This window comes from Podarcis vaucheri, assembly GCF_965113315.1.
Source record: "Podarcis vaucheri genome assembly, chromosome: 4".
NCBI classification, from domain to species: Eukaryota; Metazoa; Chordata; class Lepidosauria; order Squamata; family Lacertidae; genus Podarcis; species Podarcis vaucheri.
Genome location: NC_138762.1, coordinates 74,139,414 through 74,156,757, shown reverse-complemented (window position 1 = coordinate 74,156,757; position 17,344 = coordinate 74,139,414). Strand labels below are relative to the sequence as shown.

The 17,344-nt window shown below is 41.5% G+C and overlaps 1 protein-coding gene across 3 annotated transcripts in view; it reads right to left on the bottom strand.

Annotated features, from left to right (window-relative positions):
• Positions 1 to 1,608: 1,608 nt before the first annotated feature.
• The window catches only part of DHRSX (dehydrogenase/reductase X-linked), a 95,652-nt gene continuing 79,916 nt past the window's right edge, over positions 1,609 to 17,344 (bottom strand). For 2 of the 3 annotated variants that reach the window (XM_082220150.1, XM_082220148.1), the window contains 2 exons: positions 13,535 to 13,742; positions 1,609 to 2,078 (listed from right to left, as the gene is read on the bottom strand). In XM_082220150.1, the coding sequence (XP_082076276.1) occupies positions 1,890 to 2,078; positions 13,535 to 13,742 (397 nt within the window). In that variant the 3' untranslated portion in view covers positions 1,609 to 1,889. Of the gene's footprint in view, positions 2,079 to 13,524; positions 13,743 to 17,344 lie in introns of all 3 variants that reach the window. The other variant, XM_082220149.1, reaches the window with a different exon arrangement.

Sequence of the window (17,344 nt, the reverse complement as noted above, 5' to 3'; positions counted from 1 at the left end):
GTAGTGCCAGAGTGCCCCTCCTGATGGCAATAATGGAATTACATTGGGGAAGCACTGCAGAGCAACTCATAAAGTGGAATGATAAATGTACAGGCCAACAGAAATCCCCCACAAATGCACTATTTTTTGCATTCACACTGTGTTGCAAAATGCACTCACCAGAAAAATACCCAATCTGGGGGCCCCAGGAAAACACACACAAACCCAAAAGAACCCCAAAATCAAGTGCACTTCAATTCTCTCCTACCTTCATCACCCTAACCCTTTCTGCAAAGCCAACACAACACAGACCTGTATAGTTTTAAAGGATGGACAGAAGATGAGATTACACACATATAGTCCCATAGCAAAGCCTGTAAAAGAGCCCTGAAGTTTGAAGCATACTTCCCCATGTGCTTTACTTATGATTTCTATATGCGTGGTGCAAGTTATGTTACCTTCTATCTTGAAACAGGAGCAGATATTTTGCAAAGGGCAGTCATGTGGACACCTAGAAATGCTTCTTTAAAAAGTTTCCATTTTTAAAATCTGAAGGTGCATTGCACCTGGAGATGGAATAGCTTGCTTTTCTTTTGCACAGTTTTTTGTTTTTCTTATCTTCCATCCTGAGAAAGCTCTACTATCTTCATAGATTCTTGCATTTCTTGGATGAATTGTTCTGGAATATGACACCCCTTTTACTGCTACAAGCTACTTATAGAGTACAATTATTACAACAATCTAAAGAAGATCACAACTATGTGTGTGTGTGCCAAGGGGAGGTATGGACTTGTGTTTGTGATATAGCATGATGAGATAGCATGTGAGATAGCATGATAAAAAATAAACTCATCTGGGCATGCTCAAGACCTTGGGTGCCTCTAGATCTTGAATACCTCTGGATCCTGGACTATGTGGGCATGAAATGAAGTACAGATGATAATTCTTAGAATCTTCGGGCATAGAATCTTCTATGATTCTATGTAGCAGCTTGGTCAAGTTAAATGGCCAGCTATCTAAAACATGGCAAGAGTTCTAAGCTATTCTTAATCATACATAGCATTGTATACACATGGATAGCTCAGTTGGTTAAAGCATGGTGCTGATAACTCCAAGGTTGCAGGTTCGATTCCTGTATGGGACAACTGCATATTTCTGCACTGCAGGGGATTGGACTAGATGATCCTCAGGGTCCCTTCTGACTCTACAATTCTATGGTTTTCAGATTCCTTGTGAAAGTCAGTAATGATGGAGACAGACCCACCTCACCAGAAAGGGCATTCCACAAATGAGAAACCACTACTGAAAAGGTCCTGTCATAGGTTAGCACAAAGGAAAGAAACTCCAGTTTCTTCAAGTTGCTGAAAGGCACACAAAATGCCTACGCTAGAGCTTTGAAGAGCTTGCGTTAAGTTGAATACGTTTCAGCCTCACGAAACAGTACCTTTTTAGTGATATTGCAGCAGGGGTGGGGAACCTGTGGCTCTCAATTAATTTTTGGACTATAACGCTCATCAGCTCCAGCCAGCATGGCCATTGGTCAGGGATGGTGGAAGTGTTAAGTCCAGCAACATCTGGGGGACTTGGCGGTTCGCCGTCTCTGTGTGAAAGAAAACCCCTAATTCTACATAAGGTTAAAGATATATATATATTTAATCACAGACTGAAACATGATTACAAAATGGATGGTCAAGTTCAAAAACCACCGTACACACAATTCTGGATGGGAATCTCTTGCCCATCACCACCACTGCTGCCACCACCACTAGCAGACTGGTAGCTCGAACAGAGTTCTTATTTGCCGGCGTGACTGAACAGTGAATTCCGGAAGTATGAGTGATGCCGCACAACAGAGGCCGGTGGGACGTATTGCATTCACACAGCAAGCTGTGGCTATTTTCCGAGCCCTCCTACGGTGCTGTATCAGGGATCCCAACAAGTCTGCAACTTTCTGTCCAGAGTCTTTTCTGCAACTCCTCATCATAGGAGACGTCCGCAGATTTTGTCCTTTGCTCGTTGCAAAGATAGCAGGCGCCAATGCCTTCCAACTCTGGTGAAACTGCTGCATAGATTGATGTGGACGCACCCTCTTCTGGGCTCTGTGGATTAGAAATCAATCAATCAATCAATCAATCAATCAATCAAGTAGAACAGGAATGCACAGAATAAGGTTTATCAAGACATGAGCATGAACTTACTTCCAAGACATATTTCAAGCACTGGCTAATTGGTAGGTGGGGTGGGGGGAGAGGTTATGTTCTATAAGGAAATCATATAAGCCCAATTCGCGAATATATTTGGTTTAGGTGGAGTTGGTGGGGGGAGAGGCAAAGATAGAGGGAGTGGGGGTGGAGAAGAGAGAGAGAGTGGAAGGGGAGAGACTGTGTGTCACTCAGGGCAAGTTTTGTTCCCTTGAGACTTGCTAAAAGTGGTCTATGAGCTAGTTATTCTCTGAACAAGAGGCAATTGTCAAGTTACATAGTGTAGTAACATTTGACAAATATAACACCACAATGAACAGAATGATCCCCATGGGCAGATTACGTGGAAGTACTGTCTCTCAAGGACTTTAAGCAAAGATAAATGTATCACATCTCTGCCTTTAGCTTGCCTTCACCACTCCCCTCTATAATTGTTTGTGGGGGGGAAGAGGTATGGGGGTTCTTTGTTGCTTAGAAACCACCTAGTTCTTTCAGTTTTAGGACCTGACATGACAACACACATTCTGTTACTGTTTTTACTAGCAGTGGCGTAGTGTGGGTTGTCAGCACCCGGGGCAAGGCAAGTAATTTGTGCCCCCTAACCTGTGGATTTGCGCCCCCTAACCCGTGGATTTGTGCCCCCTAACCCTAACCCCCAGATGTTGCGCCCGGTGCGGCCGGCCCCCTCTGCACCCCCCACGCTACGCCACTGTTTACTAGATAGAGCATCTGTTTACAAAACAATACAATAACTAGTTATGCCTCCATTCCTCAGCACTCTGACCAAGGAACTCTGGAAACTATCATTCTATGAGGAGAAATCTTGATATATCAGGAATTATCACCAGTGCTCCCCGCCCCCCAGGGGGAAGGATACACAGTACTGGCACCTCTTTTTGTTGTTGTTAAAAAGTGTGGCACTTACTGTAATAACTTCATGGTGAATACCAGCACTGATTTTTTTTGGGGGGAAACACTGAATTTATCACCATTGTTTGTGTGTGTGAACACACACACACATGTATTTTGTTGGGAGAGACCAATGAGAATCAAACTTGTCAAGTTTGCAAATGTAGAAAGATACATCTTGTGCTTCAAGGTGATGTTTAGACATCTGTCCTCAAAATTATATAATCCCGAGTTAGTTTTGTGAGACCTGATTTAAGCTTTCTTCTTTCCCCAACTGCAAATTAATTGTTTAATCTTGTTAATTACGACATCATTAGAAATAGATTAGCAACCTATTCTCCTGGTGATCCACTGCCCTCTGCATACACAACGTCCTCTCCCAGTAAGGAATTGGGTTGCATCCTATGTTTGTTTGTTTTCAAGCCACTGCAGTAAGTTTGAAAAATGTGGAAGTAAAATGGCATGTCCTGCTCCATTTCAGTATACAGAAGAGGGGGAGGAAGAGATAAGAAGAGAAAGGGAGGGAAGATGGTAGGCCCGAAATTTAAGGAATCTGAGAAACAGTATTTAAAATCTGGGACAGGGTCATTTTATTGGAGAATGAGCAATCTGGATGTGAGTATCACTGTTATTTCAACTTAAGCTTCAGGGTACCCTACCTATAACACTTTCATATTCATTAGGCTGTGGGGCAAAATATCACAGCGTCTGAATATCAGGTTATTTCAGGTGATCCAAGCTGGCTAAACCAACACAAAGTTTTTCAAAATCATTAATCTCTTTGCAAATGTCAGCTTCTGGCATTTTGCTTACAGTTGTACATGGGTAGAGCTTGAGGTCACAGCATGCCTACAGGGATTTTGAAACTGTGGTTTATTCACTGCCGTGGGTTCGATCCAAGGATTTTCAATCTCAATACAGCAGCATTACACAGAAATGGCAAGTTGTTCCTTTCTTAGCAGCGGAATTAATGCATTACTGAAAGCAAGAAGCAATATTGCAATCTCTAGTGTAATTACTCATTTTATCAGGATGAAATGTCCTTTAATCTGCCACAAGCAGATGAAGGTGCAAGTTGTATGTATGTGTGTATATAATGCATTCTGTTGAGTAACACACTATGAGCCAGAGACCACAACAACCAGGGTGACAGCAAATGAAGATTGTGAGGCTTAATCCAGCACAGCAAGGTAAACTAGAGGATTTCACTTGACACAAATAATTATCATCAAAGTGCTGTGCTGTCAAAGAGAAAACTAGTACATGTCAAACAAACAAAAAGCAACATTTTGTATTCATATAATATAATTTGTCCCACATTTAACAGATTTACTTCCTATCCTAGGCTTTACAAAAACATTCTTACAAAGTTTTAAATTTTTAATCACAGATTTGGATCCCCCAGCCCCAGCCTCATATATTACTGATCCCACTGATCCCCTGTTTTTCAATAATTGCATCGTTTCATCAGGGAAAACAAGGAACCTAAACACACTGAGACTGTACTTAAAAGGTGTTACCTGACCTCCCCTACCATCTGAGGCAGCTTGCAAATGTGACTATACTCCTAAAATAAAAATATCCATACCAAAATGGTGGGCCATCATCAGATGCATATTCTGCTTTTTCAGGACAGAAATGGAAAAAAATAAATCTACAGACCCGCTGAAAACAGTTACAGTAACAAATTCAGAAGCACTGATCTCTGAATATTACAGAGTTATGTTTAATATTGTCCCTCTGGGACCTCATTCCTGAGCCTTGAGGCTCCTACAGAAAAGGCCTTCTTCCACTGCCACCATCTTGATCTCCTGATGGGATTTCAAGCAGGGTTTTACCCAGCAATCTTGAAGGATGGTGGGAGTTAATCTAAGGCATTTCCGAGATCTACACATCCCAACTATCAAGGATTTTAAAGGTCAAAACCAGCCTCTTGTGTGAAACATATTCACTTCATATCACTTTTTACTGAGCAACAAATGCCCAGACAACTACAGGAAAACTCACTTTTCTTAGAGCACTTGGCGTCCAACAAACATTATTTTGGTATTGTTTGGGATTTAATTTTAGCTTGTTTCCCCTTATGCACAAATTCCAAACACCCAAAAGTACCGCTTAAATACAGAACAAAGCTATGGGCAATCTCCTCCCCACCAGCAGGTTTCATACGGATGATAAATCCCACCACATAGAAAACTGAGCCTTGCTGAACTATTAACAGCTTCAAAAATGTGGAACAAATTTCACATGGTCCAATCCAAAAATGAGCTCCTTAACTACCTTTTCTTTTAAGGATTTCCTCTTGTACAGGCTCAGCAACAGCCCCCATCAAACACTGATCCTGAACCAACTAATTCAAGCACACATGACAAGAAGGTTCCTCTCTCATGCCTTTGGCTTAGACCTTGACACAACTGTGGGGATCTTACTTGGAACTAAAGACTGAAGTGCATCAACAATATTTATGTCACTATGTACTGTTTCAACAACTGGATGTTACATCAGACAGGTGCGTTTTGCACATCTCAGCAAGCACTGGGGTGATATGGGCATTGTGATCATGTGAAAACTTATGCAAATAAGCAACACAATTCCTTGCTGCAACGGATTAGCGTGGCTCCCTTTCTGGAAATTGCTATGATAACCTGGCTCGTGTAGATACATCTTGAGCTTATGATACTTCTGTTTGAATGTTTTGACTCCTGTCCTTCTGAAATGTTCAGACAAAACGTATTTTTTATGTGAAAGGTGTGAGCAAGTATTACAATCTGTTTCCAGAGCTGAGTTGGTGCCCTGTTTATTTACAGGACACTGCAGACTAACATAATCCAAGACACAGTACATGCCCACATGGGTCTAATTCCTACTCCTGTGAAAACTAATTACCTAAGCCTATCTTATTGATAACCTTTTCCAGCCCTGGGGATGGAGGGGGACCAATGAAAGATGAATCACTATAGCAACTGGGGCAGGATGAAAGAAACTCAGTGGCATGGAAAGCTATGAAAATCTTTAGGCACACTCTTTGAAGACTGAAGACTACAGAGATGATACTGGGCACACATAATATGTAGCTATAAATGCATTTATTATGAAAAGTGGTCTGTTTTCTTTCCACTTTACAAAACTATGTCCCTTGCCGAGACATGCTGCTTGCACACATTGTATTGTTATATGCTATCAAACACGAAGCATCTTTGAACGCTCAAGAAACAAGAAGTGTTTTTTTAAAGTCATTTTGTATGTTGTGCAAATGTCATAATGGTTAAGTAAAGAGAAGAGTACACAGTCAATAGAAAATGACAGACAATACGGTACAGCAATCTGCAGGCCATTTGTTTTTCAAAACATTATAGATAATTTCTCTCTCTCTCTCTCTCTCTCTCTCTCTCTCTCTCTCCCTCAGCTTCCTGTTTTCTGTTTTTCTGTTTATTTATTTTCTTTAAAATCCTCCATGTTCACCCTTCTGCTTCTGGGATGTACTGGGATGTACCCAAGAGAAATTTGATTAACTACTGGTTCTCCATAAAAAGGTTTGTCCTGCATATGATTAGTCTCAAGGTTACTTGCATTGTTAATCTAGAAAAGCTTCATTCAACAACAAACCTTTAAAGGAGAAGTGATTACAAAAGACTAGATTGTCCAGGTTTCTTTCTGTGACTATCTTTCCTTTGCAGACAATCCGAATGGCAATCATCCATGAAAAGATAGCTTTGTTACCAATTTTAAAACCTTTATCTGGCCAAAATACTTACGATATTATAGGAATATACAACAAACAAGACAATGTGAATTTAGAAAAATCATGCCTATATCTTTTCTTTAAAAAAAAAAGGAGGAGGAGGAATAGCATTTTTAATAAAATAAGCATTGATTAGTAATATCAGCACAGCTTCTCTCCTTTATTTCTACCCCTGCCCTAGAAGGGCAACTATTGTAGTGCTCAAGTTGATATCAACTAAAAAAAAAAATGTATATATTGGTCGTTTACACCAATGAACTATTTTTAAAAGCCACTAGATTAGCTACATGCATAAAGGCATTTTCTCCTAATAAGCCACACAGCCTCCAAATGTTTTGCCTGCTCCTAAAGGACTAGCATTTGCTGCAGATCTAATAAATAATGCAGATATGGCTCCCCCCTCCCTTCTTCCATGGGGCTTCATTAAGAACTGTACTAATAAAGCAGCTGAAGATGGTTTAGATGTAAATTGCAGCATATTAAAAAGGTACGTTGGCTATATCTGCAAAAAAAAAAAAAAATACTAATGAAGGACACTCTATAAGTGTACAAAGAATGCAAATACTAGTGTAGAAGTGGAACCTGCAACAAAATGTTGCAGTGCAGGGTTCCAGCCAGTCATGCCCTATTTCCAGAAAATCTGCCCTGCCCCCACAGTTTTATGTTTTCTCTTCTCAGCACTCCATGGCCACTGAGCATGCTCAAGGACTGGATGGATGCAGAAGAGTGGTGGGAGGTGCCAGCTGGGGAATCCCTAAAGGAAGAAGGCTCAGAGCCAGGGGAGTGGTGCTGGGATGACGATGAGTGAACAGAAGTTGAAGAGGGAGCAGACAAGGGGGAGGAGGAGGTGTCGCAAGCTGAAGAAGCAACAGGGTTTAGTGAGCAGGAAGAGTCTGTGGGAGAGAGTAGTTCAGAATCAGATGCAGAAGCGGAGGCTGGAGAGGAGTGGGGCTAAGAGGCAGTGATAAGTCAGGCTGGTGAGGGAGCCAAGCTGTCTCTCTCTCCTGCTCTCCTTCCCCCGGTCTCCTCCGGTTTGCTCTGTTTCAGCACTAAAGAGCGGTTTTCCTCTAGGGAAAGCAGTGTGACAAGAGGAAGTGTGGATGAGCTTTAAGCCTTTGGAGGAATTCATAGGGCCTTAGTCTGATCAGCACCCTTTGAAAACAAAACTTAAAACAGCTATTTGCTTTTCTTTAATTGTACAATAACTTTGATGGATGAATGAAAGATGGCTGACCTTTTGGTTCTTAAATATGCGCTCACTAAGAGGATTACAATTGTTTGTGAACTTTGCAAAGCCTTAGGCCTGGAACACAGATGGAGGAAAATAAAATTAAGTTAATTTTTATTCAAACTGAACAGGCTGCATCACTCAGTGAGATAAATTGCTTTAATTATTTCCCGCTTGCTAAACCTGTGCTCTCATCACTTCAAGTAAGTTGTACATTGGCTGTTTTAAACAATCAACTCAAGTGAGGATGAAAGGAAGATCTTAAAAACACTGAAGAAGAAAAATATTAAAAACCTAGACAAGAATGATGCATTTCCATAGTGCTGTTGTGACAAAAAGCACTTAAGGCTAATGAGAGAGATGTTTGTTATTTGACTTGTATTGTGTAGGTACTTAAGAGTAAAACTGAAGAACATGTGGCAATTCAGATTTCCGTTTCAGAATATTTTTAAAAATAACATTTTTCTGCTTCATTGTATTTCATTGCTTAATCAAAATAGGAGCAATCACCATTAATTTCCAGCTCTGTTACCAATAACGCATGCCTTCTAGACAATATTTCCAGCAGTGGCATGTGTGGTAGATCTATGAAGCCACACTTCTGACACCAGTGTTGCTGCTCCTTGCCTAGAACAGGACAGAGCAGGGCAGTGGCAAGGTGGCTTGTTGAATCAGTGGCACAAGCACTGTAGCTAATCCAGTGCTCCATCTGCTTCATCCATGTAGTCTTAACCTCCTTGCTAACTTTCCCTTCCCTTCCCAGTCCAGGTAAGCAGTGAAGAAGGAGTGAGGAGGGTGGCTCTGCCTTGTCCTACTCACTGCTACTGAATATTACTAATTTTAGGAGAAAGCCACTAACTAATTAAGGGACGTGGGTGGCGCTGTGGGTAAAACCTCAGCGCCTAGGACTTGCCGATCGTATGGTCGGCGGTTCGAATCCCCGCGACGGGGTGTGCTCCCGTCGTTCGGTCCCAGCGCCTGCCAACCTAGCAGTTCGAAAGCACCCCCGGATGCAAGTAGATAAATAGGGACCGCTTACCAGCGGGAAGGTAAATGGCGTTCTGTGTGCTGCGCTGGCTCGCCAGATGCAGCTTGTCATGCTGGCCACGTGACCCAGAAGTGTCTGCGGACAGCGCTGGCTCCTGGCCTATAGAGTGAGATGAGCGCACAACCCTAGAGTCTGGCAAGACTGGCCCGTACGGGCAGGGGTACCTTTACCTTTACTATGGCACCATAAAGCAATGGATGCCTATTATTTCAGACACAAGAATTCCAGCATGCTGTTTGTTTTGAGATCACTAAACACTAATCTATAGACATTCCATGGTACAGATTTTTAAACTTGCTCAAGTGATGCAAACAAGTTAACTGGGCTTTAATTGATCCAGAGAAGGAACAATGCAAGAGGTGGGGGAAACCAAGTGAAAGCAAGCAAAAAGAAACGGAGGAAAAGGGTGATTTATGAGTCTAGTACATTGCAAGTCCTATGACTCTTCCTTCAGGGCAACTATAAAAGCAAAATTTATGTACAATCCATTTAACAATTCATTAACGAGACAATTGTAAAAACACTTCTTTTGCAGTGCAAACTTACACATGTTTTCTTGTAAGTCAATACTACATTGCACTCTGCAGCCGTAAAAATAGAGGTGCATCATGAAAACAAACAACAACAACAATACAGTTGTACCTTGGAAGTCGAACAGAAACCATTCCAGAAATATGTTCGACTTAAAACGTTCAAAAACCAAATTGCGGCTTCTGATTGACTGCAGGAAACTCCTGCACCCAATCAGAAGCCACGGAAGCCCTGTCGGACGTTCAGGTTCCAAAAGGACATTTGCAAACCGGAACAATCACTTCTGGGTTTGCAGCATTTGGGAGCCAAAACGTCCGAGTTCCGGGGCGTTTGGGTCCAAGTTACGACTGTATATAAAATAGTTCAGGCTGTAGGACAAACTAAGCAATTTTAAGTGTGTTCAGATATTCCATATCAAGTTTTCTGTGGTGTGTGTCCTTCATCTAATATGTTAAGTTAGGTAAATCACAAGCAACATCATTGGAACAGAGTAAGGGGGAGATGGAGCTATACACGAGAATCAATACATTTGGATAACTGTTATTCTCAAGAGCTTGTCTCTGTGTTTGCAGAAGGCACAGATACGATCTATAGCCCAACATGTTTATGCAGAAGGAAGTCCCACTGTGCTCAGTTAGCCTTACTGTAGGTTCAAAAGGCCTTCCTCAGAGGCAGCCTTACAGTGTGATCCTATACCTGACTAATCAGAAGTCCTGTTGACTTCAAGTGAGTATAGGACAGCAGTCTTAATTAGCTGGAAAGTACTTCCTCCATTATCTTCTTTGGACAAGAGCCAGGGCTTTTATTCAAAACCATGCCCACTTCCGGAATTATTTTTTTGCTCGTCCATTTCTAATTGTCTCTTAGAAAACCACCCAGCCTTGGGAAGAGACCTGTTGACACCTTGCAAAATACTTGAAATATAAACATAAGACTGCATTTGTGAACAACGGCTGGCCCTCCCCCCACCAATGTATTATTTTAATGCCTCTGTGGAATTTTACAACATGGAGGGTGCAGCGGAAAGGACCACACATGCTCCCACTTCCCTGTCCATCTTTAAAATTGCTGTCTTAAAGGAAAGACTGCTGCTGTCTTTCACATCCTGGGATTATAATTTCTATCGTTAAAGAATCGCTAGAAGGTTCCCCTCCCAACCCCGCCCTGGGGTGTTGGAATGAAGGCTAGTTAATTGCTTGTCAGAAATGCCATAGCCCCTGCCCTCTTTTTGACTTGGAAGAGTATTAACTGGAAGATAATTGCAACGTTTCTTGTCTACTGCTTGCACTTTACTGACAGTGACAAATAATAGGTAGAAGTGGGAATTTTTTGTAACCTGCCAAATTTCTCAAAGCATTGTCATTCTTCAGCGCAGTAACTACATGTGCAGTAAGAACCTCTTACTGTGCAGTAAGATCAGAATGATAGCTCACATTCCTATATGTAGTGTTAAGGGGAACAAAAGTCCCTAATGGTGAGGTACATGGATCATGGGTTAGAATGCTTTGAGCTAGCTCCTGGAAACTGCTATACAAAACAGTGCCCTGACTTTCAAAGGGAAATGCTTGGAATTAAAGGGAAGATGTCAAGGAGGCATCTGAAAGGACCACAGAGACAGGGATAGGATATACGCGTGGGAAGTCCACTTGGGGATGGAAAGGGGTTGTGTTTTGAGTTTGATAGGAAAGTGGATGGCAAACTGGAGGAGAGACAAGAAGCCACTGGAAGACACCAAGAAGAAGCTTTTGAAGCAGGAAGGAGTATACAGGTCATTTGGAATTGGGACCCAAACCTGTGGCTGGAGGATCCTTGGTACATAATAAAAAAGTGGAAATCTCAGCTTAGGAGAGGGAGCAAATATATCCCAGTACTCTGCTGTAAACATTTTTACTTCATGGACAACTAAATGCTACATGTCTTCCACCAAGGTTGCTCTATAATACCATAACATTCAGTAAGCAAATGCACACATTTTCTTCTCAAGCATATTTCATCTCAGTGTCTCTTTCTAAATGAGAAGTTTACATGGGCCAAAATGGTTGGTAAAAAAAAAAAGGGTGTGTGCTATAGTTGTTGTTTTTTGCAGGAGAAAGGCTGCCTACTTGCCTAATTCCTTGGAGACTGAACCTCAGAGCATTATATAAAGACAGACATTTCCATTAAAAGAAAGAAAGAAAGAAAGAAAGAAAGAAAGAAAGAAAGAAAGAAAGAAGCCTGCGCACTTTTAAGAAACCTATGTTTCAGTCCAGTGCAGCATTTACTTCCTGACAGTTCACATATGCACTATGATTCAGCATTCTCATTGTTTTTGAATTTCAGCATGGATTTACATCAGGGGGCACATGCATATTTCAGTAATTCTGTGAAGTGTTAACGGATCACAGCCGTCATTACAGCAGATCAGTGCCCAATTATTTCCCAGAGGGCTGCAAGAGGACTCTCCAAAATCAGGCCAGGACATGGAACTTATCTGACCAGAATAAAAGAAACATACTTGAAAGCACAAAGGGCACGATTTAATTCAGCCTACTAGAATCACATTGACAGATTCCAATCTACTTGCTTATGGTGGGTCCAGGCTGAAGTGTTTTGTTTTGTTTTGCATTATCTGCCACTGGAAGAATATACCACTGGATGCAAATCACACTAGAAAAAACAATCCATACTTAAGTCATAAAACAATCCCCCCCTTCAGAAATGCCCCCCCCACTCCCTGGGTGTATTGTCAACAATTCACTTTTTCTTTTAAGGTAGTATTTTTAAACAGTATTATCAGGTATTTCCAATGAATGGTTTTATTGTATTAAGAATTTGGTTTTATACACTATTTCAGATTATAAACACTTCACTATACTGGTTGTATATTCATATCAAAGTTTTAAATCCACCTGCCAAGTGTGAACAATCTAGGCCCTAATCCAACATTAGGGAAGATTTTAGTGTAACACAACTTTATTTCAGTAAACTCTTTCAAATATATATGAAAGAAAAACACATATTTCCCCTTTGTAACTATTTCTGCAATTTTATCTAAAAGTAGATGTGTAGCATCATGTTAAGTGGGTGGTCGTCAACTAAGTTTTACCCAAAGTAGACCTACTGAAATTAATTGACCTATCTGAATCATGTTAATTAATTTGAATGGGTCTAAGTTAGAGTAAAACTTAGTTGACTACTACCCATTGAATTCAGACTACAGTCCTTTTAACCTGTGAGTAAGCCATGCAGAACTTAGTGGAATTTACCTCTGAGGGTTTGACCAAAGGTCTTTGGAGAAGTCTGCCATGCTTTTCACATTGTGAGATACTGTGCATGTCAGACTTATAAACTGTACAACAGTTTGCTATCCCAACCATGCCATTTCATTCTAAAATCCACAAAGGTGGGATTAAAGTAAGAACGTTGCACTGGTGCAAACAGCAGGGAGGTGGCACATGAAGAAGGGTCTCAGAAGATGATCTGATTCTGGGTAGGTTCATATGGAAAGAGGCAGTCCTTGAGGCCTGTATTCAACCTTTCATGACCAAAGAGAGAAATGTCCCTGGAACCTTATGTCACTGGAGCTGGATAGCTAACGTAGAAGCAGTGCCTTGTGTGAAGCTATTGGCCAAAGACATGTTGCCTGGGCGTGCAGCATCATGTGAGCGCCAAGTCTGACCTGGCAGGTCTGGGGGAAGCGTAAAACCAGCTGGGGACTAGCTGGGCTGCCAGCTGGCCACCTGTGTGCAATATTAACTTCCTAAGGCAGAGGTGTTTCTGATTCATGTTAGCAGCACAGGAAGAACACAACAAGAAGAGATGAGAAATTTGTGAGCCACTAGCAATACTGAATACATCTTTAGCCATGCACAGGAGACCTCATCACGAAATGACACTCTGACAATACCCCCAGGTACCTTTAAGAGAAGCCAGCCTGTCATCCACTTGACCATTTTCGCTGCCCAGCAGACATTTTGGTAGAGATCGGTATTCACTACGCCGGGATCTACAACGTTAACAGTCACGTGGCTCCCTTCTGCTGTCAGGAGATGTTGTAGTCGGTAGGCAGACAGAACAAGGGCAAGTTTGCTTTGGGCGTAGGCTCCGTGGGGTGAATACAAGCAACTACACGGGGTGGAAAAACACAGAAGCGAATTAATTCTCTGAAGGTAACTGTGTGCTATAGGACACATGATTGGTTACAAGTTTTAATAAATTATAGAGAAGTGGATAAGAGAAGCAGCAATACGACAAAATGGCCCTCAAATGGGCTTATCATCTCAAAACACATTGCTTGCAGTAGCCAAAGTGATTATTTCAGTAGATTTCATTGTGTCATTTATGGAAAGTGCTTTAGATAAACCTGCCTATTAATATAAACTGTAGTGTTGGCACCTGTAGTGTTCCCTTGGGAGAATTAAATTGTGACTCTCAGAACACCATATGTGTTATTTCCTGTGACTTCCGGAAGTCTCTTATTACATTTATAGAGGTTAAAAATAGGCAGCCTCTGCTTCACAGATCTCACAAGAAGTAACTGTTGCACTTACTGTATTAGCATTGAAAAACTAAGTATGGCTTGAATAAAATGGAATAAAATGGTATCTGAAGAAGTGTGCATGCACACGAAAGCTCATACCAAGAACTAACTTAGTTGGTCTTTAAGGTGCTACTGGAAGGAATTTTTTTATTATGAAAATGTGAGACAAAGAGCCTTCAGCATATGGAAAAGTTAACTGGACACAGTGAAAAATTACCTGCAAATTTTAACAGCCACATATTAACAAAAAGATACATAGTACAGACACACTAGCAAGATGCTCAACTGTGCTTTTGTGATCACAGCCCATTCTCTCACTTCCACAATTAAAGCACAGGACTTGCACAATGGAAGAGCTTGGCTTCAATTCTCTCTAGATATGAAACACTAAAACCTGTTCTGGGGTCGCATGGTAGAACTTCGGAGGTGGTGCAGGGGGAAATAGCTCCCCCCCCAAAAAAAAAACACCTCTGGATCAGTTACTTCTCTAACACTCTTCAGTTTCTGGCTGTACTACATTTTAAAGGTTACACCTTATTCCAGAACATGACAAGACCTCCTGTTTCTGGCTGCAACAGCAGCTTAGGTTGTGCTCCAAATACAGTGGTACCTCAGGTTAAGAACTTAATTCGTTCTGGAGGTCCGTTCTTAACCTGAAACTGTTCTTAACCTGAGGTACCACTTTAGCTAATGGGGCTTCCGCTGCCGCCATGACGCCAGAGCACGATTTCTGTTCTTATCCTGAAGCATAGTTCTTAACTCAAGGTACTATTTCTGGGTTAGCGGAGTCTGTAACCTAAAGCGTCTGTAACCTGAAGCGTCTGTAACCCGAGGTACCACTTTACTGCAAATTCATGCTCAGTTGAGCACAAGATGGTATGCACTGTGTGGAGAGAGAAAGAGAGAGGACAACATGAGCCTACCAAGACCTATGCTTCAACTTCTGTTCCTTTTGTGCCTTGTTCTTTTATTCATTTTTTTTAAAACTGCTGACAAATGCACTACACCTGAAGGGGAGAATGACGCATATTGATTGACACAAGGTCAGAATAATACGTCAAGTGGCTACTTGATGTCACTTCTAGGTTCCTGGAGGCCTTTTTTTCCTCTACCCTGCCTTCTTGTTAGGGCTCATTCTTCAGAGACACATAATTGTGCACAGCTCACAAAAGACAGCTATAATTAACCTCAATGTTGCCAGAAGCCAGGATTTCCTGGCTGCCACAAACCACTTGTATATTCTACACATCAAAAACCCTGGCGCTTCCTTTCCCAATCTACCTCCCTCCAATTTCCAAGGTGTTAATCTGTCTAGGGGGCACAGCAGTATATTAAGAATGTACTCAGGCGTAGGCAGATTGCTAAATGTTTCAACAAACAAAAGCACTATTATTCTGCATACCATAAGTGACTTCTAACAAAAGGCCACATGTAAAATGCTGCAATACACCTTGGCTTCAGCACTTGGTGAGGAAAACAAAAGCACTCTAGAACTCATAAAGCTTTCTTAATGATTTGTGCCTTATGTTTGTAAAACATCGCTGTTCTCTAGGCTAAGGAAAAAAAACCCAGTCATAGCTATATTCAGTCCTTTAGCTGATGACCAGGTTTTTAGTTGCATGGAATGTGGAAATTATTTGCATAATTTCTAGCATTATGCTCAGTGGCCAGTTTGCCATTATGTGCAAGACTGATGCACTATTCCTTTTTTTAAAAAAATCATCCTTTTAGATTGAATATCGGGCCTATTAATTGAGAGAAGGCAGTCCTATCAAAGACATTATTATAAAATGGAAATTCCACACACAAAGATGATAATGCTAGCTTCCCAATCCCCATCACCATCTGTAAGCTGAAGTGCCTAAATCGGTAGAATCAGGTTTCTTGCTAGAGGATAGTAGACAGGTTAGAGCTGGAATGCTAATCTCAAGGATGCCTGAATAAGGCTGATCTTCCAGGCAGCATAGAGCTTCATGATTACATCAAGAGTCCAGTGATCACAGGAAACTGCAGATTTTCAACAACTGGATTCAGTCCTGTGTGCAACTATAGATGCCGACTTTCTATTGATTTAGGTAAGTTTTTCACACATTTTGCTGCAGAACTATCTATAAACTGTGGTTGAAATACTAAGGATGCTCATAAGCGGCGTCTTTTCCATTTATCATCCTCCTTTAGCTATTTTGGTTCTTTCCTTAAAACACAGTGGATGCTCTGAATCTTGATCTTTACATGCACATGAGTGTGTGTATATATGTAAGGCTCTCTCTCTCTCTCTCTCTCACACACACACACAATATGAGAGACAACAGGGTGAAAGGCAGGCAGGCAGGCAGCACATGTCTCTGGCAAGAAGTCTAGAGATATTAGTGTCTATATATGTTGCCAAGATTTCTCTAACAGTTGGTGAGCAGCCAGCAAACTAGTGTTTATTAAAGCTGTCTAGACACTTATTCCTAACCGGCAGCAGAGAAATAGGGCAAGAACACAGTCAAATATGAATCTTTCCTCCTTAAGAATAGTCTGCTGGAACATGCCAATGGCTCGTCTGTCCAGCATCCTGTTTTCACAGTGGCCAGCTACATTCCTATGGGGAGCAGGCAAGCAGGACTTCAGCACAACAGCACTCAGCCTACCTGGGATTTCTAGCAACTGGTATTCAGAGGCATCCTTCTATGCAATGAAGCCCTCAACAGAAAGCTCTCCAAGCATACTGACTTTGTTTGCATACAATACTGAGACAGTGCTTCTCTGGCTTTTTTTTTAGTGCTGGAACCCTTCACTTTAAACAAAAATATAGCAGAATGTTTGCAATAATATATATATAAATAGGGGGGATGGAGTTGAACATTGGAGAAGCCAGCCAGAGCTGCAACTTTTAGAAGCATCAACTCTTGAGACTTTGAAAAACTCTGCTGCTGATAGCCACTGATGGGAGAAGCCTTTGCTTTGCTGGTCATCCTTTAGGCTTTGGCTCTCACCAGAAAGAGTCCTTATCTCTGTCAGTGTTAGAGACAAACCATGAGTTGTAACGAAGGGTTTCCGGTCAAGATGGCGCTGAGGTAAGACACGCTTATCAGAGCTTCACAGATTCCTTTTCAAAATTCCTTTAAAACTGTGTTTTAACTGTAACATGGGGGCTGACTGCTGGCTACTTTTCCTCTTTTCTGCTGAGAGCAAGGTTGTT